The following is a 24,248-nucleotide window of genomic DNA, read 5'->3' on the forward strand; positions in this document are numbered from 1 at the left end:
AGCAAGTCTTTGGAAGAGGAAGAGCAATATTTCCAGCCATCATGTCTCTAAAGACAATCCATGCTTTCTCCCGTGTCATACGCTTTGATGACAGAGAAACAAGGCAGGGCCGACGAAGGCCTGACAAACCTGCAGCAATACGGGATGTATGGGACAAGTGGGTTCAGCAATTACCCTTTCTTTACAATCCAGGCCCCCACGTGACTGTGGATGAATGTCTGGTTGTGTTTCGTGGGCGCTGATCCCTTCAGACAATACATACCAAGCAAAAAAAAAATATGAGCAGCATGTGATGCACAGAACAGCTATGCCTGGAATATGCCGGTGGTAAATCCCCTGGGGAAGCACCTGAAAAAAATCAGGGCATGAGGGTGGTACTAGACATGGCTGAAGGACTGAATGGTCATAACATTACATGTGATCATTTTTTCACATCGTATGCCCTGGGTGAGGAACTATTGAAAAGGAAGGTTACCATGTTGGGGACAGTGAGAAAAAACATTAAAACAACAAAAAGATCTTTCTTTCCAATTTTAGGTCAATTAGTGAGATTTTATTGTGATTTGCATATTTTGTAATAGTCGCGTAATAGGTATTCTGGATGTATGGGGTGGGGGGTTATGTTTTATTTAAAGGGCTATTTAGGTATTCAACAAAGAAGCATAAAGTACCTGACACAAACTTGTGGTAACAATTTTAATTATAATCATTTTCTGGAGGTTTAAATTGCTGGGGTCAAACCCCAAGGATAATAGGTGTTAGTAAATTTGAAGATAACAAAAGTCAAAGTCAAAGTGTTTTTATTTGTCAAGTGTACAGTATAACACAGGTCATTCTGAGCAAAGAAATTCTTATGACATGGCAGGCAGCAACTACGTAAGAGCAAGAGCAAAAATATCAAAAGATATCAAGTATTAAATATTAGCAGCAAATAAGTACCAGCCTGTACAGATGGGGGATATGGACAATGAGAATAGGAGTATTAAATATTTAAATATTAATCATATAAAGTGCAGGAGTGCTGATGAATATGTGCATAAGATTGTGATAATGTACATTGAACGTACATTGCATACACAGGAGGTCATGTGATCAATGTGATCCCTGAGATTAATGTTGCTTGTTGAGAAGCCTGATGGCCTGAGGGAAAAAAACTGTTTGTGAGTCTGGTCGTCCGTGCCCGGATGCTCCGGTAGCGTCTACCAGATGGCAGCAGTGAAAACAGACCGTAGCCTGGGTGGCTGAAGTCCTTTTATGATTTTCTGTGCTGCGTCTGATTGCCTGGACCATGTGAGGTTATCATTTATGACCACACCGAGGAACCTGAAGGAGACTCTCTCCTCTTCAGCTCCGTCGATGTGAATGGGGGCGTGACCCCCCCCCCCGGCCCCTTCGCTTCCTGAAGTCCACAATCATCTCCTTAGTCTTGCAGACGTTGAGAGAGAGGTTATTGTCCTGGTACCATGTTGCCAAGACGCTGACCTCCTCTCTGTAAGCGGTCTCATCGTTGTTGAAGATGAGACCCAGGATGGTGGTGTCGTCTGCAAACTTGAAGATGGCATTGGAGTGGCCACACAGTCGTGCGTGAACAGGGCGTACAAGAGGGGACTGAGAGTATGCAGCCCTGAGGGCCTCTGGTGCTCAGGGTCAGTGTAGAAGAGGTGAGGTTACCCATTCTCACCACCTGGGGTCTGCCTGTCAGGAAGTCCAGGATCCAGTTGCAGAGGGAGGTGTTAAGACCCAGGTTCCTGAGCTTGGGAACGAGCTTAGCAGGCACAATTGTGTTGAATGCTGAACTGTAGTCTATAAACAGCATCCTCACGTAAGTGTCTCCCTTATCCAGGTGGGAGAGGGCGGTGTGCACTGTCAGGGCGATGGTGTCGTCTGTAGATCTGTTGGGGCGGTATGCGAATTGAAGGGGGTCCAAGGTGTCAGGAAAAAGAGAGCAGATGTGGGTCCTGACTAGCTACTCGAAGCACTTCATGATGATGGAGGTCAGTGCTACAGGGCGGTAGTCATTCCAGCAGGAGATGGCAGGTTTCTTTGGTACAGGAACAATGATGGTCTGTTTGAAGCAGGTGGGGACTGCAGACTGGTTCAGGGAGAGGTTGAATATAGAGGTGAATACCTCCACTAGCTAGTCGGCGCCAGCTGGGGTATATATACAGCTGTGATTATAGCGGAGCTGAATTCCCGAGGGAGGTAGAAGGGATGGACTTTTATAGTTAAGAGCTCCAGGTCTGGTGAGCAGTGTTTAGCGAGTACAGGAGGGTTAACAATATACTCAGTACTCAGTATTTTCAGTACTGAAAGCATGAATAAATTATTGTCCAGTTCATGTTGTATATATGTGGTTTTATGCATTTTTTTCAACAATTAATGTTTCTCAAAAAAAAAAAAAAATGGTTTCATAGTTCCATAGTCGTGAAAACATTATTTTTAAAAATATTGGCAATGTATGATGTAATTCATTAATCATTATCATCTGTTTTGCAACCTCTTAAATTTCCCAGTGTGGCAATTGCTGTCTGTATAATTTATTTCTCTTTATGGCATGCTGTGCTTCATTTTGCTCACGATTTATAGTATACCTTTCTCAGACTGCCAGACAGCACAGCTACGTAAGGCCAGTGTCAGGCTCTGTCTGTGGGAGATAGTCGCTACGTATACACGGAGGTAGTTTGCAAAGTGTACCACACTTAGCCGTGCTGCTTAGAAATCAAAAGGAGTTGTATCAAAAGTATCTAAGAAAATATTATATGTAAAGGAGGGTTGCAGGAGACTGGGCTGGATCAAGGAATGGTAGCTGTCCCAATGGGGTTTCGATCAGCACACAGGAGTCAGGAATCTTTGGTTTTCTGTTTATTGAACTTCCAAATAGGTAAATTCTCTAGGCACACACAGGTGTAGGTGTGTGGGTGTGTGTGTATATGCATGTGTGACAAACACGCCTGCCACAGGCCACCGAAGTGGCTTTCCTTGGGGCCCTCCAGCACAGAGACACAGGGAGATGATGTTAAAACAGTCCACATTTATTCACGAGGGTTTGGCAAGATGGTAACGCCAAATGAGCAGATGTAAACCAGTCATGACCGAAGCTACTGATGTGGGTGGGGATGGCAGATTTAACCTGTGCGCAGTGATTACCTCACTACGCACAGGTGCAGCCACTCCTGTTCCTGGGTCCAATTAGCCTGGCCAATTATCTAATTCTTAACCCATTATCCAATTGGCCAGGTCTAATTAGCTTGACCCAGGGCAGGTGTGGCTGCTTAAACCAGCCATCCCCACACCACATACCCCCAACGCCAAACTGAGGCCAGGGAGAATCACTGGCCGAAGCCTACCCCCCCCCACCCCCACACTCCCAAAGCAAAAGACAACAAACAAAAACAAAAACACTCCAAACACGCTAAAAAAATAAAAAGTCAGGGTGGGGGGCCCCGGAACAGTCCAGTACATGCGGCGACCCTCCTTCAGATGACAAGGCAGCCCTTCTTCCTCCTCCCTCCTGGAGCACGGGAAGTCCTGGGCTGCTCTGCTGGCTGGTGGGGCGTCACCGGCTTGGGCTGTTCCAGGGGCTGTGGTGGGGTGGCTGGGCTGGTGGGCTGGTGGACTGGCCTTGTGGTGCTGGGGACCAGGAACCCTCGTGGCTGTGGTGGCCGCCAGTCGGCTCTGCTGGCAGGCGGCTGCAGGCTTATCCCCTCATGGGCTCCGGGCAAACCAACCAGGCCAAAACAAAGAACTAAAAACAACCAAAACGGACGAGAAAGGAAGCAAAACGGCGCGGCCACCGCTCGTGCGCCGCCCGTGGCTGACCCGCCTTCCCGGCCAAGTCCAGCTCACGGCGCGACCACCTCTCGTGCACCGCCCGTCGCTGACCTGCCTTCTCGGCCAGGTGCAGCTCCTCAGCATCCCAGCTGAGGATTGCCTCCTTCCCCTCCCTGGTCATCTTCAGCCCCCCATTTTTGGCCCGGAGGATCCACCCGAAGCCCTGTCGGGAACACCTCAGCCGCCCCTCCTCCAGTGTGCTTCCTGGCTGGCCCTCCTGTGCCTCTTTGCCGTGCCGGAGGAGCCCCACGTTGGGCGCCACTGTGGCAAACACGCCTGCCACAGGCCACCGAAGTGGCTTTCTTTGGGGCCCTCCAGCACAGAGACACAGGGAGAAGATGTTAAAACAGTCCACATTTATTCCACGAGGGTTTGGCAAGATGTTACAGCCAAGTGAGCAGATCTCAAACACTGTCATGACAGAGAAGCTCCTGATGTGGGTGGGGATGGCAGATTTAACCTGTGCGCAGTGATTACCTCACTACGCACAGGTGCAGCCACTCCTGTTCCTGGGTCCAATTAGCCTGGCCAATTATCTAATTATTAACCAATTATCCAATTGGCCAGGTCTAATTAGCTTGACCCAGGGCAGGTGTGGCTGCTTAAACCAGCCATCCCCACACCACATACCCCCAACGCCAAACTGAGGCCAGGGAGAATCCCTGGCCGAAGCCTACTCCCCCCCCCCCCCCCCCACCCCCCCCCCCACCCCACCCCACCCCCACACTCCCAACAAAGCCAAAGACAACAAACAAAAACAAAACACTCCAAACACGCAAAAAAATTTTTTAAAAAAAATCAGGGTGGGTGGCCCCGGAACAGTCCAGTACATGCTGTGCCCCTCCTTCTGACGACAAGGCAGCCCTTCTTCCTCCTCCCTCCCGGAGCACGGGAAGTCCTGGGCTGCTCTGCTGGCTGGTGGGGGCGTCACCGGCTTGGGCTGTTCCAGGGGCTGTGGTGGGGTGGCTGGGCTGGTGGGCTGGTGGACTGGCCGTGTGGTGCTGGGGACCAGGAACCCTCGTGGCTGTGGTGGCCGCCAGTCGGCTCTGCTGGCAGGCGGCTGCAGGCTTATCCCCTCATGGGCTCCGGGCAAACCAACCAGGCCAAAACAAAGAACTAAAAACAACCAAAACGGACGAGAAAGGAAGCAAAACGGCGCGGCCACCGCTCGTGCGCCGCCCGTGGCTGACCCCCTTCCCGGCCAAGTCCAGCTCACGGCGCGACCACCTCTCGTGCACCGCCCGTCGCTGACCTGCCTTCTCGGCCAGGTGCAGCTCCTCAGCATCCCAGCTGAGGATTGCCTCCTTCCCCTCCCTGGTCATCTTCAGCCCCCCATTTTTGGCCCGGAGGATCCACCCGAAGCCCTGTCGGGAACACCTCAGCCGCCCCTCCTCCAGTGTGCTTCCTGGCTGGCCCTCCTGTGCCTCTTTGCCGTGCCGGAGGAGCCCCACGTTGGGCGCCACTGTGGCAAACACGCCTGCCACAGGCCACCGAAGTGGCTTTCTTTGGGGCCCTCCAGCACAGAGACACAGGGAGAAGATGTTAAAACAGTCCACATTTATTCACGAGGGTTTGGCAAGATGGTAACGCCAAATGAGCAGATGTAAACCAGTCATGACCGAAGCTACTGATGTGGGTGGGGATGGCAGATTTAACCTGTGCGCAGTGATTACCTCACTACGCACAGGTGCAGCCACTCCTGTTCCTGGGTCCAATTAGCCTGGCCAATTATCTAATTCTTAACCCATTATCCAATTGGCCAGGTCTAATTAGCTTGACCCAGGGCAGGTGTGGCTGCTTAAACCAGCCATCCCCACACCACAGCATGATATAAAAAGGAACGGGAAGAAGAATCATGCAATATACAATTATCACAATTCAACAACAACTATAACAATAACTATAAAATAAAAAGTATCATAATGATCCAAATAATAATCATTAACTGTTCTAAATAATCATTAAAATAGGGAATTAGGATGAAGGTGAAATATCTCTGAATATGGAAAATCAACACAATACGATCAACATTAATGGGGTACGATAAATAAATAATCTTGCAGAAAATGGCTGACTGAAATTCTACCATAGCACAATAGCGCCCTCTTGTAGCGAGAGGTGCGCAGGAAGATAGAAAATGGTGATGCTCATACGGCAACATGTGCTCAGGAATTACTAGCATGATAAAAGGAATGATATGCAGCTATATAGGTACTTGTAGCATTAAGCGCTACATCATAATGATCAAACTAAACAGGTGGTAATTAACAGGCATAGCTGAAAATGATGTGGGTTTGTAAGGAGGGCTAATAGCCACAAACTGGCCAGGCTATGCTATCCAGAGCCAACATATATCTCACCACAGACAGCGTGGCCCACAGTAATCTGCCACCTTCCTTATAACACACAATGAAGGAGCAAAGAAATACATTTCACAAAGAAAAATACTGATTTCAAGGGTAAAACTTCAGAATTGTGCTTTTGGAACAAGAAGGTAAATTATTGCAATTTATTGTTCTTTCTATGCATGAGCAAACAATCTGTTTTTGTTTGATACTTGACATGATGTTTTGTTTGACATCTTTGACCCAAATCAGAAACGGAAATACATCATCCTCACCCACAAGCTTTATCTCAATCAGAAGACACAATCAATCACCCAAAGAAATCAGCAGCATCAGTACTTCCTCTAAATTAAAGTAACTTCATGATGTATCAACCCAAATATTCTCACAGTTTTCTTTAAAACTGAATTGTATGTGGCATGTAGGTTATTTCTGTTATATTACAAGGACAGCATCAGCACTGTCCTTGTTATTTCTTTTTATTTTGGAAATAGGGAAAGAGATGTTTCTTTTCTATGTTGTATTTTTGTATATTTTTGCCAAAAGACAGAGGAATTACTATTTGAGTGTAAACACTATATGTCTTGTATATGTTTTGATAAATTGCAATTCATACAAGGAGTATTATGTGTATTGTTTAACTGATGCTTATTACAGGCTAATTTTAATAACAACGACTTATTTCCATTATAGTGCTTACATTTTGAATGGATGATAATACTTATGAGCTTTGTTTTGCCTTTTTCGTTGTTGTTAGTGTTCACTTTCTTGAAGTGAAATTTGAGTTGTTCCAGTTGTATTTTGTAAACAAAATCAAATCCAAAATATGTTTGGGAAATGGCATGTAGGCAAGGCTTTTTCAACAATGGAAAAGGCCTTGGCCCCCAAATTTAAACAATCAATTAAAACACTACTGAACATGATCTGGAGTTTCAAGGAATTTGTGCTTTCACACATATTGGAGATAACATTGTAATAACTCAAAAGATTTCTGAAAAAATCTGAACCTTGTTGATATGTACACATGCAGTATAATGTGTTGACCAATTCAATGGCACATCGCTGAACAAGGATCATCCATTTGCCTAATACATGATTTCTAGATTCATCTGTCCTCACGCCCTTGCCTTGGATCTTTTCTTTGCGTCCTCCAATAGGTGGAGCAAAAGGATGCAAGGAGGTAAAAATATGCGATTGGAATGAGTTCCTGCTGGAAGTGGAGCCTGACAAGCCGCTGGCCTGGTAAGAGCACTTCTTTAATTGGTAATTGGGAATGCGCGTGTGCATGTAGACTGGGGTAAATTGGTTTCCTCCGCTTCGCCGGTGAATGAGCTCACACAGCCACCGCTTGTTTCCTCGGACGCAGGGAGAGGGATTAGAGAGCGGGGATTGTGGCAGTTTGGGGTCAGGCAGCCAGGAAGGAACAGACTCTGTGTAGACTTTTTAACCTGGGAATTTTTTTTTTTTTTGATTTTCCGTTCCGTTTTGTTCTTGTTGTTTGGATTTTCTTTTTCTTTTTCCTCTAGTTATCCATCCATCCATCCATCCATCCATCCATCTATTATCTATGCCTGATTATCCTGGTCAGGGTCACTGGGGGTACTGGAGCCTATCCCAGTGTGCATAGGGCGAGAGGCAGACATAAACCCTGGACAGATTGGCAATCTATTGCAGGGCATCTTGCAATCAGCATTTCTTCAATATGTTGTTATTGTGCAGTGCATGTCCTGACTTCAATGCAGGTCACATCTGGTAGCTTGAGGTGAATCACACAGCTCTGAGTTGTCTGTATGCACAGTAGTGAGTCGTTGGTCTAGCTAACTGGCGCACAACATGCTAAACTAATGCAAATCATCAGGAGAAGGGTTCTAGTACGGTGATCCCACCAACGACCGACCCCGTGCCGCATGAGCCGAGCCCAGGAGAGGGACTCCCCGTCACCGCACCGCAGGCCGTCACACACCGTGGTACCACCGTGCCCCACACTCACTCCACACAGTGCTCGTTCTCTGACCCTCTCTCTCGGGTCTTCCCGCGCGGCACAGACCGGCCCCCACTTGGCCACCCCAGCGGGGGTCAACACACACAGGGAGAGGGAGGTCACACACACACACACACACCAACTGAACAAATAGGGTGGGACGTGACTGGGCCCACGCCACGAAATGCTGGGCCTCCTCCACGTCCCAAAATAAAAAACAAAACTCAAAGAAACAGGCAGGGACTGCCCCTTCTTCAGCTCCCTGGAACCGCTGCGGCTGGACGTCGTCGTTCTCCCGGGTTACAGAATCCTCCGGACGGGGGAACGGGGCCGTACTGGGGAGAGGAGAAGGCGCAGCACCAGTTACCCCACTGTGGACTGGGCAGGACAGAGCACACTCACGCTTCACGGCGTTCCTCGCTGCACGTCCCTCACTCAGCTGGGGCTCCGCCCCCGCTCACCTCCTGCCCAGCCCGGGGCTCCGCCCCCGCTCGCCTCCTGCCCAGCCCGGGGCTCCGCTCCCGCTCGCCTCCTGCCCAGCCCGGGGCTCCGCCCCCGCTCGCCTCCTGCCCAACCCGGGGCTCCGCCCCCGCTCGCCTCCTGCCCAGCCCAGGGCTCCGCCCCCGCTCGCCTCTTGCCCAGCCCGGGGCTCACGGCTCCACTTCAGGTTGCCTTCTCCTCCCGCTCGCGTTTCCCCCTAGCCACCACCACCGTTCCTCTCCTTACTCACCCGCCAACACAGTTCCAGGTCCACAGTCCCCGCCTCCACACACGCACCACACACACCTAAAAAGAAATTCCCCCACGGGATTTCTCCCAAAAGTAAATAACAAAAAAAAAAGACAGTTTTACAGTGTTTTACAGTGTTTTACAGCATTTTGTGCCGTAAAATGTGAAATGTGATAATACTCTGCACCAATAATAATCTGTCACCGGCACACAGACATCTCTCTCTAGCGATTATTGGTTCTCCACACTGGACTTTATCTATGAGAAGCAAACAGGCACCCTTGCGAGGAGCCATACTGTCATGTACGCTGTTCCTGTCAAATGGCTGAAGCGAAGTGTGAGCTTGGCTAGTATTTGGATGAGGGTCCTCCGGGGAAAACTAGAGGCTCATTTCCTTCACATATTCTGTGCGTCCTTGCCTGACCCGGAACCCGATCATGGCCCGCCGTGTTTAAGGACATTAGAGTCCCTTAAGTGCTCGTTGAAGGAGCCAGCAGCAGGAGCTAAGAAGCTCCCAAAGGATGTTTGAGCAAGGGAACATGGGTGCCTCCTTTGCGGAAGTTTCGGAAATGGGTGACGTATAAATGATTGACCTTTGGATCCACCTCCCCCTGTCTGCCACATCTGCAATTGAGGTGGCTTCAAACTGACGATCCTTTTGCCTATTGCATGATTTCTCGATTCCTCCATCCGTACATCCTTGCCGTGGATCTTTTCCTCGTGTCCTCCAATGGGTGGAGCAAAATAACAAGGAAAGGATGTGAGGAAAGGATGCAAGGAGGTAAAAATATGCGATTGGAATGAACCCTAAGTTGCTGCTGGAAGTGGTGTTGGTGGGCTAGTGGGGGGGGTCATTCTCTTTAAACCCCAGTGCTGTGATGGGGACACTGTGCTGTAGGAGACGCCATCTTTCAGATAGGTCATTAAACCAAGCTCCGGACTCACTGCGGTCATTAAAGATCCCATGACACTTATACCAAAGAGTAGGGGATTCCCTGGTGTCCTGGCCACATTCTCAACCTGGCTTCCCCACCTGCCGCCTAATCAACCACAGTTTAGTTGGCAAAAATAAATAAAAATTGTTCTCCCTCTCTGTTCCGTTATCACTGTAAAAAAAAAAGTGCTTTGAATTTCAGGGAACAAGCTGTTACGGTTGCTATTCAAGCACCCACAAACATAACGAAGCCGACACCAAGGTTTCCCAAAAATAACCAATAACTTTATTTTACCACACATACAAAATAACAAAATAGCTGCAAAACATAAGATAAAATCAAGACACGGCCGTGGTCGAGAGGTGAGGAGAAAAAGCCCCCTCCCTGAGAAGCTGATTACTCACAACATCAGGATACCTCGACGGCGAAGATAAACTTTTATTCCCCTCGCAAAACACCCCCAGAAAGCTCCCGGACGAGCCCCCGCTTGTCACAAACCGGGCCGCACGGCCAACAAACAATTTATTAAAAGAAAAAGTGTTGCTGATTACTCTCTGCCACGCCCATCTCCAGGGCCCAGAGCCAGTGTTGCTGATTACTCTCTGCCACGCCCATCTCCAGGGCCCAGGTGTTGCCAGTGTTGCTGATTACACTCTGCCACGCCCATCTCCAGGGCCCAGGTGTTGCCAGTGTTGCTGATTACACTCTGCCACGCCCATCTCCAGGGCCCAGGTGTTGCCAGTGTTGCTGATTACACTCTGCCACACCCATCTCCAGAGCCGGCCAAGACAGCAGCCACACAAACCACGTAACAGGCAGACAGGGTGGATAGGGTCGTCATACCCCCATAAGACGGGGGTCCCACACGATCTCCGTCGCCACAACAAAAAATTAAAAATTAATAACCAGAGAGAAAAAAAAGCAGACACAAACTGAATATTACAACTTACACCCCACCCCCCCCCCCCCCCAATACAAACCTGCCAATCCACAAGCCATCCCCACAGCAACCACTCAACTAGCTAATCCAAAACTGGAGCCCATGATAGTGCATCCACAACCACGCTGTCACAGCCTTTAATATGTCGGACGTCTAGATCATGAGACTGCAGGAACAGTGAGCACCTAATCAATCTGATCAGGATGTGCTTAAATGTGATTTGCATGAAGTTTTGCATGTGTCATGTGCACCTGAACCTCTGCTTGAAACCCAGTCATCTGGACATTGCGGCAGAGAAGACAGCCACCTGCATCAAATATGGAGCATTTTGGAAGATCATCAAACATTTCAAGGTTTATTTATTAGTGCCCAAGGATAATTTTTATTCAGCGCTCAAGAGTTTAAAATACAAACAGGCAAGTATCTTTTCAGCTGTTTTTACACAGATTGGCATTGCGCACACAAGTGCGACAGTGGCCAAAAGCCGTTGCTGCTGCTGCTCCTGCTCTATTGCCTATTTAGTTTACACAGTACCGTCTACCTATTTTTCTTCTCTATCTCAGTTTTCGACAGGAAGTGGAGGGCTAACATGAAAAATATCATAAAAAGAATCCTGTTGGAATCTTACATTGTGTGAAGCTGCATAATTCCCAGTCTGTGCACCTCTAGGAGTAAAAACCATTGACTTGGACAGATTGCTGTCAAATGTGAGTGAGTGTGTCAGACTTTAGTGTGTCAGACTTTAATCTGGTTATACTGGACTCCCTGGCATTTTGACGTTTGAAGAGTTGCAGTCATATACGCTTTGACTCATAATGGCTGGCTGTTGTAAATTCATTTGTTTTTATTTTCCTTCATACAGAATGCCCATCATCTTAAGTGAAGGGGCTTCATACAGAATGCCAACTATCTTCAGTGAAGGTACTGGGACACAAGAGATTGATCTGGAAAAGAGGATCTGAAAGCAGCCTCAGTTCTTATTAGGGGAGACTGCAGCATCCAGGATCAGGAAGAATGAGAGGACAGAGGAGAGATCCACCTGCTTCAGATATGGAGCTATTTCCGTCAAACATTTGGGGAGACATGTACCAGAGGACAGACCCGCCTGCATTAAATCCGAGGTTATTTTCATCAGAAGTTCAAGGTTTCTTTATTCATATCCAAGGATAAATTTATTTTTCAGAAAGAAGATGCAGCATTCCACAGGTACAATGGACATCAGAACAACACAATACAGCAATACAATGCAGAAGACATCACAAGAAAAGGTAAGAAAACAACTGAAAGTCAATTAAAAAGTCATGAAAACACATTATTGGGAGAAACCTGCCAGTGGTGAAAGCCTGTTTCAAGCCTGGAGCCATTTGCACCTAAATCTTTGCAAATATGTACTTAAAAAACATGTATCTGACCTACACAAAGAGAGCAAAGAGAACATTCCAACCAGAGCCAACCAATCACATAAAATATATATATATATATTCGTGATTAAAAAAGGACATACAGACAACACTAATGCTATAGGAAATCTAATGGAGTTAACTGCCCAAGGAGTGAAGGAAAGATTAATTGTGATCGAATTAAATTACTGGAATTTCCCAATTAAACAGTAAAAGTATAATTATTATGCTAGTCCTCGCACATGTATAAAAATGTTTTTTAAAACAGATACAGAGAAACTCATATTTTACTCAGGATTATTACATTACAGGCATTTTAGCTCTTAGCTCTTATCCAGAGCGACTTACACAACTTTTTACATTGTATCCATTTATACAGCTGTATATATACTGAAGCAATTCCGGTTAAGTACCTTGCTCAAGGGTACAACGGCAGTGTCCTTACCTGGGAATCGAACCTGCAACATTTTGGTTACAAGCCCCGTTCCTTACCCACTGTGCTGCACTCCGTCCGGATTACCTGTACCTAATGTTACCGTATATACACCTATTGTACTTCCCCATGTTGGAAGCAAAGAGTACGTAATAACGTAGTTCCGTAATGATGCATGCGCATGTGTGGAAGTTTTTTCAATCTCGGATGAGAAAGTGGCCACGTGCAAATTAACCAAAGGTGAGCAGCGCTAGTTGTCTAGTTTTAGTTCTTATAAAGTTTTCTTTTTTTTAACTTTCATGTAAGTGAACAATAGCATGGACATCCTATATTGCAGTGTTTTTTAAATCTATGCATAGGGACCCAATATGGGTGGCAGTAGTGTTTGAAGTGGATCTCGAAACGAGTCGGTAGTCAGCTAGGCTAGCTAGCATGTGTGTTTGATAGGTCCTTAAATCTACTACATATTTATAATTTTGGTCACAGTGTTAGAGAAGTATTTCTAATTTGGTTCCCAACATTAGAAGTATTTCTAATTTGGACCACGATATTAAAAAGCTTCAGTTGGTGTTTCATGTACCGTATGTGGAGGACATCAGAGGCCTGACCGGTAAAGCTAATATGCTAATTCCTTTGTCTTTTCCTGTTAGGCCACGACTGTTTGGTTATACATTTTTTAATAAGTTTTATAAGCTATTGAAACTATGGGATCAACAGGCCCAGCTTGTAACTCCACCGAGCGAATAGAATTCTCCAAGGAAAAAGGTTAATGCGAATTGGATTGTCAGGCACAATGTTAGTACCAGCCACACTTTTCATTCTGTTTGGTTTTGAGGCCATTCCATTTCATTCATTAGTTTTTATCTATTTATTTATTTTTTGGATGAGTTTAGCAATCACTAAAACTTTCAAATTCGAGTTTATGAAGGAAAGGCGTACTTCTTGCATTTAATTAATTGGCAGCTAAGAACAAATGGTGTTGTGTTATTTCTCTAACAATGACTAAAATTAGCTTGACATATCGTCCAGATTCCCCTTAGAAATGGCACATATTGTCAATATTCCAAACATAATGTCCTGGTTTTTTCTTTTTCCCAGGTATTCCTGGATGCTCTGCAAAAGATCAAAGCATTAAGTGCTTTTTCATTTTGTAAAGTTAATATAAAATTAATTGAAGGCAAGATGCTTCACCAGTTCATAATATTTTCAGAAAATTGCATTTAAAAATAAATTCTGCAACAGGCATACATTCTGCATTCTTCCCATGAATGTCTGTTTATTAATGTGAATGTTAAATACTGTAGGTAGATTAATAAATAGAGAAAATACTTTATTACTCTTATGGGAAAATTTCTCAAGTCGCATATATTACTATTTTATGTCTTAACTGATTATATTCTGTCTGCTGTAAATGTTTCCACAGAGCAAGGAGCTTCACAAGAAGAATCAATGGACTGTGCAGGTAAAATGTTAAATATAAATTTAATATAATTAATTAATTAATTAATATAAATCAATTAAAGAGTGAATATAGAGTGTAACTGAGCGTTTCTTCCCATGAATGTCTGTTTATTAATGTGAATGTTAAATACTGTAGGTAGATTAATAAACAGAGAAAATACTTTATTAATCTTATGGGAACATTTCTCAAGTAGCATATATTACTATTTTATGTCTTAACTGGTTATATTCTGTCTGCTGTAAATGTTTCCACAGAGCAAGGAGCTTCACAAGAAGAGCCAATGGATTATGAAGGTAAAATATAAAAATCAATAAAAGGGTGAATACATTTTAAAATAAATCATTCAAAGGGTGAATATAGAGTGTAACTGATTGAACGTTTCTTGCCATGAATGTCTGTTTATTAATGTGAATGTTAAATACTGTAGATAGATTAATAAATAGAGAAAATACTTTATTAATCTTATGGGAAAATTTTTCAAGTAGCATATATTACAATTTTATGTCTTAGCTGATTATATTCTGTCTGCTGTAAATGTTTCCACAGAGCAAGGAGCTTCACAAGAAGAACCAATGGATTGTGCAGGTAAAATGTTAAATATAAATTTAATATAATTAATTAATTAATTAATTAATGTAAATCAATTAAAGGGTGAATATAGAGTGTAACTGAGCGTTTCTTTCCATGAATGTCTGTTTATTAATGTGAATGTTAAATACTGTATGTAGATTAATAAATAGAGAAAATACTTTATTAATCTTATGGGAAAATGTCTCCAGTAGCATATATTACTATGTTATGTCTTACCTGATTATATTCTGTTTGCTGTAAATGTTTCCACAGAGCAAGGAGCTTCACAAGAAGAACCAATGGATTGTGCAGGTAAAATGTTAAATATAAATTTAATATAATTAATTAATTAATTAATTAATTAATTAATATAAATCAATTAAAGGGTGAATATAGAGTGTAACTGAACGTTTCTTCCCATGAATGTCTGTTTATTAATGTGAATGTTAAATACTGTATGTAGATTAAATTAATAGAGAAAATACTTTATTAATCTTATGGGAAAATGTCTCCAGTAGCATATATTACTATGTTATGTCTTACCTGATTATATTCTGTTTGCTGTAAATGTTTCCACAGAGCAAGGAGCTTCACAAGAAGAACCAATGGATTGTGCAGGTAAAATGTTAAATATAAATTTAATATAATTAATTAATTAATTAATTAATTAATTAATATAAATCAATTAAAGGGTGAATATAGAGTGTAACTGAGCGTTTCTTCCCATGAATGTCTGTTTATTAATGTGAATGTTAAATACTGTATGTAGATTAATAAATAGAGAAAATACTTTATTAATCTTATGGGAAAATGTCTCCAGTAGCATATATTACTATGTTATGTCTTACCTGATTATATTCTGTTTGCTGTAAATGTTTCCACAGAGCAAGGAGCTTCACAAGAAGAACCAATGGATTGTGCAGGTAAAATGTTAAATATAAATTTAATATAATTAATTAATTAATTAATTAATTAATTAATATAAATCAATTAAAGGGTGAATATAGAGTGTAACTGAGCGTTTCTTCCCATGAATGTCTGTTTATTAATGTGAATGTTAAATACTGTATGTAGATTAATAAATAGAGAAAATACTTTATTAATCTTATGGGAAAATGTCTCCAGTAGCATATATTACTATGTTATGTCTTACCTGATTATATTCTGTTTGCTGTAAATGTTTCCACAGAGCAAGGAGCTTCACAAGAAGAACCAATGGATTATGAAGGTAAAATATTAAAATCAATCGAAGGGTGAATACATTTTAAAATAAATCAATCGAAGGGTGAATATAGAGTGTAGAGTGTAAGGTTTCTTGCCATTAATGTCTGTTTATTAATGTGAATGTTATATGCTACTGGAGAAATTTTCCCATAAGATTAATAAAGTATTTTTTCTATTCATTAAGCTGTCTACAGTATCCATCCATCCACCCATCTATTATCGATACCCTCTCATCGAGTTCAGGGTCATGCTGAGTGCTGGAGCCAATCCCAGTATGCATTAGGCCAGAGGCAGGAATACACCATGGACAGGTCTGAAAACTATTGAAGGTATGTACAGTATTTTTATAGGTCTTAACTGAGGATATATTCTAACTGCTGTTGTTACGTGCCACCTCGTTGTGTGTTTTTCCCTCTTATGTCCAGAGGATCATCAGACCCTAAACACCAGCCAGACCTCTCCGTTCTGCCACCTCTGGACGCTTGGCACCTGCCCCTCTTCCTGTCCGTACTTCCCGTTTGCATCTGCTGTCTGTCCTGGCCCCTCGCTGGTGGAATGACCTTCCCGTGGCGGTCAGAACAGCAGAGAATCTGACTCATCTCTTCAGGCTGCACCTCTCCCCACCCCTCCCATTACATTTACATTACATTACAGGCATTTGGCAGACGCTCTTATCCAGAGCGACGTACAACAAAGTGTATAACCATAACCAGGAACAAGTATGACGAAACCCCTAGAGAGAAGTACCGGTCCAAGTGCAGGGAACAACCACATAGTTCAACTTGGACCCTGAAGGTTAAACTGATTAACACTAACAACGAGAACGGCAACAACGCAATCTATGGAGAAAATACAAGTAGTCGTTAAGACAGTTAATGCACCTAAGTCACTTACGAAACAGCTGCCTAGTTTATAACCCTAAGCTTAGTCATTTACAGGGGGGAAGGGAGGGGTGGGGAGAGGTGCAGCCTGAAGAGGTGAGTCTTCAGTCGTCGTTTGAAATGGGTCAGTGTCTCAGCTGTTCTGACCTCCACAGGGAGGCCATTCCACCATCGTGGGGCCAGAACAGACAGGAGACGTGTTCTGGAAGCGCAGGTGCGAAGAGGGGGAGGTGCTAGGCGTCCTGAGGTAGCAGAATGGAGGGATCTGGCTGGCATGTAGGGTTTGAATATCTTGTGGAGGTATGCTGGGGCTGATCCCTTGACTGCCTGGCCCTAGCCTCTAGTTTAGCTCAATGTACCTAGTTAGGCTAATGCAATATCGTTAGTTTTATATTTGGCAGGATTGTTTTGTTTGATTCTGATTAGGCAAATGCGATTTCAGTGCTAGTTTTGTACTTGGCAAGATTGTTTTGTTTATTTGCTGAACAGATTACCCTACAGGGTTGGAGTCCAGATTTATGTGGTCACTTCTGGCACTACGATCTTTACTTCACCCTAGTGTGTTTTTCTGCACCTCTGCACTTTGAACTGATGCACTTGCTGTACGTCGCTCTGGACAACAGCGTCTGTTAAATGCCTGTAATGTAATGTAATGTAATGTTGCAGGAGGGCCATTCATCTTCCCACTCGCTGTCCCTGCTGTCAATCATCATTATTCTGCCCCTGCCTCCACCAATCACATCCCTCCTCTGGAAGATAAAAGCTGCGTGGCTGCTGCTGCTCGTAGTCACTTTGTCATTGATCTCTGTTTGTTTTCGCTGTGTGGTTGTGTACGCCTGTGTAGAGCTTTAGAGACCTGTGTGTGTGTATGTTTATGTGTATGTGTGTGTGTTGTTCAGGCCCTTGGGCAGGTAAGACAGAGGTCTCTATACACCGGTGCTACACGCAAGAGAAAACTTGTATAGACACATTAGAAAAGGGGTGGTTGCCAACTGTGTATTTTGTTTGTAAGAGTAGTTACGCAGTCTTTTGTGTTGCTTAGTTAGTTAGTCAGATTATCTTTTGTTCTAGCGCTGTTTGGTTTTGTTTATTTCATTTCTTTGGCTACATCCATGTCCCTTGGCCTTGTGACCTAATTGTGTCTTTGTTTTGTGTAAACTTGTACAAATGTAAATAGCACTTCACTTTCACTCTTATAATATAACAGCTTTAATATCACCTGCAACTTTGTCTGACCTGATTATTTCCACTAAACTTGCTCAACACCTTTTTTGATCCGGTCACTTTATTTCACTAAATATGTTACGTACTCCCTCCTACCCCTAGACACCTTGAGAGACGTAACGGCTGTTGATATTTCCATAGAGCTAGAACCACCCTCTATGAAAGAGAAACTGATAGGAGCACAACCCTTCTCGCTAGCAGCAGTCATCCCACTACCCTGAAAAAGGGCCTCCCTAAAAGTCAGTTTTACAGACTCAGATGTATTTGCCATTCCACTGATGATTTTATTCACAAGGCCTCAGCTATGAAACAACGCTTCCTAGATCGGGGTTACTCTATCGAAAACGTTAACGAAGCCTACAATTTGGCACTTTCAAAACCGCAACTCGAGCTTTTACAAAAAACCCAGAAAAAGAGTAAAGACTTCTCTGTCGCATGTATCACTACTTTTCCTCCCAAATCTTTTACGATCAAAAACATAATTATGAAGCATTGGCATCTTCTCACAACAGATCCTGTTCTTGTCTCTCAATTCAAGGATCCCCCCCTTTTCGTTCACAAAACGGCGCCCAATTTGCACAATAAGCTCGTCCATGCCAGTCTTAGTACCGGCCCCACGCAGTCACGCCTAGTACCCCTTAGGGATGGGAACTACCCATGTGGAAACTGTGCCCAGTGTCACAACAATTCGAAGACCTATGATTTTAGTCATCCCCAGTCTGGGAAACGTTTTCGGATTGAAGGTGTCATTACATGCAACACCAAAAATATGATCTATACCATGAGATGCCCGTGTGATCTAATTTATGTAGGAAAAACATCAAGATGTCTAAAACAAAGAATCAGTGAGCACAAAAGTACTATCAGACGAAAAGACTATTTAAAGCTATTTTTGAGGGTTACAATTGTGAATGATTTTTATTTTATTATTATGTTTTATTTTTGGAGGGTAGCTTAAATTGATAAGAATGTAGGATAGGCATATATAAACATTATGCTTCTGCCTGTGCCTTTTCAGTCACTACCTAATACATAGATTGTTGACTTGTTTATACTGTCTAGACTGTCCCACAATAAGAGTTCATGGAGCATGAAAGGAATATATTTAAATCAATCAACAGGAGAAGTATACATTTCTAAATAAATTATACTATTTTTACTTATTTGGCTAAACTTTGTGTGGCCCACAAACAGACAGTATATTGATGGGACAAACATATGTTTGGTTATGTTTGCAAGATTCAATAGTTATTTAATAGTCCTAAATATTTGTAATTTTTATCTGTATTCATTTGTTCAATGTATTATACAGGGGGACCCAGAGCTGGGAGGGACAGACCCACAGAGACAGCCCCTGGCACAGGAGCAAAACGAAATGGAGCTGGAAGACATGAATGACGCTCAGTAGAGTGCTCCTCTCGGTCCGTGGAGACACAGGGCCAGGATACCAGTGATGGGGCTGCAGGCCGAGGGGCTGAGGCGTAAGGAGGGTGGCTGCCACTTCCTCTACTGGTCGCCGGAGGGCGACATAATCGTTGGCTGCTGTTTCCTCTACTGGTCGCCAGAGGGCGACATTATCATTGTATTTTGTGTTCTGTTGACTTATTGCTGTCACCTGTTTTGATTAGTGATTCTTTGCACCTGGGGGATAGGGATGGGGCCATTTTGTGGGATTTATTTTTTCTTAGTTTGTAATTAGTTTAATCAGATTTATGATTTATAAATGGTAAAAGGTGTGGTTTGTTTCATTTTGTTTAATAAATCTCATAAAAAAACATGTTTTCAATGTACAAAAATGCCAAGTTACTCACACATACAAGACATACACCGTCTATAACTCATTCATTCAGGCTGCCAAAATCCAGGCCTGCCATTAAGAGTATTGATATCAAAATGACGCCAAGTTACGGTACTACAAACAATATAGGCTATCTTGCCTCACCAAAATTAAATAAGATGTATTCCAAAGCAATGCTACCCAATATTTCCTCAATTCTTTCAAGTCACTTGGCCCTTCATGATGAAGGGTTACTGTGCTACCTGCTGCCCCACCACGCCCGAGGTTCCATCTGGTCTGGAGTCAATGACGCTGTCCTCCTCCCAAAATTACGTACCGCAGACACTCAGACACTTTGATTCATGATGACTGGCTGTTGTAGATTAATTTGATTTTATTTTCCTTCATACAGAATGCCCACTATATTCAGTGAAGGTACTGGGACACAGGAGATTGATCTGGAAAAGAGGATCTGAAAGCAGCCCCAGTTCTTATCAGGGGAGACTGCAGCACCCAGGATCAGGAAGAATGGAGAGAACCAGAGGAGAGAGGAGAGAGCCAGCTGCTTCAGATCTGGAGCCATTTTCATTTAATATTTTGGGATGTATTTACAAGAAAAGAGATCCACATGCTTCAGATCTGGAGCCATTTTCATCAAACCTTTTGGGAGAATCTTACCGGAGGAGAGACCTTCCTGCTTTAAATCCAGGGTTGTTTTCATCAAAGATTGAAGGTTTCTTTATCCGTATCCAGAAATAAATGTATTTTTCCGGCAGGAGATGCAGCTTACCACAGGTACAATGGACAACAGAGCAACACAATACAGCAATACAACACAAAAGACATCACAAGACAAGGTAAGAAAATAGGTGTAAGTAATTTAAAAGCTAATAAAAACACATTATTGGGAGAAACTTACTAGAGGAGAAAGCCACCTGCTTCAAGCCTTTTTCACATAAAATGTTGCAGATATGTGCTTAAAAAACATGGATCTGGGACTACACAAGAATATTCCAACAAGACCAAACCAACAAAATATAAAAATAAAAAAACATTTATTAAAAAAAAGACATACAGACAACACTAATGCTACAGGAAATCTAATGGAGAGAAGGAAAGATGAATTTTGATCAAATGAAATCAAAATGTCCCACTTAAACAGTAAAAGTATAATTATTATGCCAGTCCTCAAATATATATGAAAAGTGTTTCCAGATGAAACAGAGAAATTCATAATTTTTGCACTTTTGCCATGTTGGAACTGAATGGGCTGGATTCATAGATTGTGTATCACGTGGAAGGATAACGCATGTGCACACAGAGGGTTGTGCAGAAGAAGGTCCGGGCATAAGGGCGCGTGAACGTGAGCGGCGCTAGTTCCACTTATTATGAAGCTATTTGTGTAGTTATTTCTTTTTTCACTTCCATATTTGAGTGAACAACAGCATCGTCATCCTCTATTGCAGTGTTTTTTAAACTACGCATCGGGACCCAAGTGAGTGGTGAGTCCCGTAACGAGTCGGCAGTCAGCTAGGCTGTGTTAGCCTGTTTGTCTGATGGGTCCCTTAAACTACTACATATTTCTAATTCTGGTTAATATTAGAGAAGTATTTATAATTTGGATCTCAGTATTAGATAAGTATTTATAATTTGGGTCCCAGGATTAGAAAAGTATTTTTAATCTGGATCCCGATATTTAAAAGCTTAAGTTGGTATTTCATGTTAATGCTAATTGCTTTGTCTCCTACGGTTAGGCCGCAGCTTTTTGTTTATACAGTTATTGATAAGATTCTGTCCATGGCAATTCATTTTTTAATGTAATTCCTTTTTCACTTCCATATTTGAGTGAACAACAGCATCATCATCCTCTATTGCAGTGTTTTTTAAACTACGCATCAGACCCAAAATGGCCGGCAGGAGTGTTTGAGGGTGGTGCCGGAAGGAGCCGACAGTCTGCTAGGCTATTGTAGCATATGTTTGATGGGTCCCTAAAACTACTACGTATTTCTAATTTTGGTTCCTAGATTGTATGTTCATGTAATTCTTTATGATCATAGCTAAATGTTTTATTAGCAACTCCAAATAAAAAACAAACCTTTTTTTGTGTCCAGTTTCAAGTATGTTGATTACACCAGGCTATGTATTCATTGTGTGCGATAAGATAGCTTGAGCTTTTACATGTAATATAAAAACACACATTTACAGAACTTATACTTAATTGTAAGATGAACAAAAGAAAATTAATGCCACAACATATGACTGTGCTGAAAGACAGCTTTGTACTTTCACAAGATTAATTAAGCGTAAATTTTCTCTTGCAGAAGAGGAAGATGCTGATTTTTTGCCTTCTCTTGCTGATTTCTTCTCAACACATCGGTAAGGTTTGATTTTTTCTTTAAGTAATATTCAGTGGCTGGACTTATATTGAAACCATATAAGAACATTTTCTCATTTCAGTCAGATTAATTGTTTTCAATTTTTAATCCGTTCTCTGATTCAGAGTAAAAGAGCTTTGACGTTTGACTACATGAGACAGGTAGTCTAGCGGTGTGTCTCCCCAAAAGTTAAAAAATGAATCTTATGCCTATGGAATTGATTCTGTTATTTCTATTTACACCATTACATCTGATATAATTGTGTCATACAGTCACCTCCAAAACTGCAGGCACCCATGATAAAAGGGAGCAAAAAGGCTGTATAAAATAACACAGGTTGTACTCAACATGTTATGCTCAAAAACACAGGAAAGAACATATTTAATTCAAATAAAATTGTTGAGAAAACATTTTTTGGAACAATAATTTATTAATAAATAATGTGTGTGTGTGTGTGTGTGTGTGTGTGTGTGTGTGAACTCTATTTCAGGTGCAGAAGCTGTGTACTGTATAAAGGAATTGCCCTGCAATATCACTAAGTGCTTTAAAATTAGGGACTCAGAAAACGCAGTTTTGCTTGTTTGCAGCTCCATCCAGCAAACGGAACACTGTAATATCAGTGGAACCCACATCAAGCTGAAATGTGATGTACAATTACACTGCTTCTGCAATGAAGAAGGTCCGTTTGAGCTGGATGGTAAGATACAAGCCTACAAGTCTGATGCTGGCTGTTCATAAGAATGGGCTGAGAAGACATTTCATTTCATTTCATTTCTATACTTGTTACTGGAACTCCTGTGTTAAGGACTGCTGGTAATGAAAACATTTCTTATTGGCAAATGTGTTTTATTGTTTTTTTATTTTTTTTATTTTTGGTTGGGATTCAATTAACTTCAATAAAATTCTATTAATTGTCCTTAACAATCAAAGGAAACTTGCCATTTCTGAGTTTATGAAGAAAAGGTATAAATTATTTTTAATTGGCAGTTATTGGTCATTAAGAACAACTGTTCATTAAATCCCAGCCTTTGTTTGTTTTTTCTCTCACAATGACCAAAATTATCTGCATATACAGCCCAGATTCCCCTTAGAAATGGCACATATTCCCAATATTCTCAGTATAATGTCCTGTCTTTTTTCTCTTTCTCCCAGAGTTTCCTGAAATCCCTGTAAAAGATCAAAGTAGTAAGTGAAAGCAATTTACATTCACTAAAATGATACACACATCCACGCAATAGCATAAGAATAATACATGCAACACATTTCCTATTCTGCAAATTTATGGCAAAATGTTTCAACACTTCATTTCTGTTTTGTGTATAAAACAAAATGCCACAGAGTCATTTTCATAATGTTGCATTTAAAATAAAATCCATTCTACAACTGGCACATTCCAACAGCAACATAAGAAAAAAGTTCAATTCATGATGTGGCACTGAAAAAGAAGACACCTAGAACCACCAGGTCTATGTTGACCTACAGCTGAAATGCCAAATAACTTAACTGATCATTTTCAAACTGTTGCAGGCATTTCCATGGAAAATGAGGTCCATCCTGAGGAAACCAAGCGCTATGAAGGTAATACATTCACATCTATACTTCACAAAGGGTGAACAATATAAAAAAGATGTGTGATTTGTTCTCACAACCTTTGTGCTGTATCAAAACTGTGGTGGGTATGCCAGTACGAAGGACTGGTACAAGAACCAGACAGTGCTTGTTAATTTTTCATAAACAGTGCTTAAATAAACAACAATCTTGACATTTTTCTCCTGTTGTAACTGTAAACAGATGAATTTAATAGATTTGCTTTTTTATCGCAGACTACGGGGGGTTGGGGGCAGTGAGAATTGTGCAGAAATCTGGTGCCAGAGTGATGCACTGGTTGCCTGCTTTAGAATATCAGGTGATGAACATTTAGTCAAGGGGAAGAGTCATGTGCAACAGAGCAAAGCAGTTGCTCTTATGCAGAGCAGCATACAGTAACCAAAAGTGCAGATCTTTTTGCTGGGAAAGGTCAACAGTATGCATGCCTACAATGTCTCTGCCACTGTACTCAACTGAAGTGAGACACTATCAATGGACTGCAGCAGATTCAATGTTTCACAGGTGACCTATCCACACCTGAAGTGCCAGAGAGG

General features: G+C 42.6%; 1 protein-coding gene across 6 annotated transcripts in view; it reads left to right on the forward strand.

Moving 5' to 3' along the window:
• LOC135237277 (uncharacterized) overlaps positions 1-24,248 on the forward strand; it is a 96,187-nt gene that overhangs the window by 60,607 nt on the left and 11,332 nt on the right. The window contains exons 4-6 of one of the 6 annotated variants that reach the window (XR_010324790.1): positions 22,598-22,804; positions 23,260-23,292; positions 23,635-23,685. Coding sequence is in view for 1 of the 6 variants with exons in the window: in XM_064304267.1 (XP_064160337.1) it covers positions 22,054-22,108 (55 nt within the window). In the remaining 5 variants the exon portion in view is untranslated. Of the gene's footprint in view, positions 1-21,014; positions 21,105-22,053; positions 22,109-22,597; positions 22,805-23,259; positions 23,293-23,634; positions 23,686-23,930; positions 23,946-24,248 lie in introns of those variants that run through there. The other 5 variants (XR_010324792.1, XR_010324793.1, XR_010324794.1 and 2 more) reach the window with 5 other exon arrangements.

This window comes from Anguilla rostrata, chromosome 1, assembly GCF_018555375.3.
Source record: "Anguilla rostrata isolate EN2019 chromosome 1, ASM1855537v3, whole genome shotgun sequence".
Taxonomy (NCBI): domain Eukaryota; kingdom Metazoa; phylum Chordata; class Actinopteri; order Anguilliformes; family Anguillidae; genus Anguilla; species Anguilla rostrata.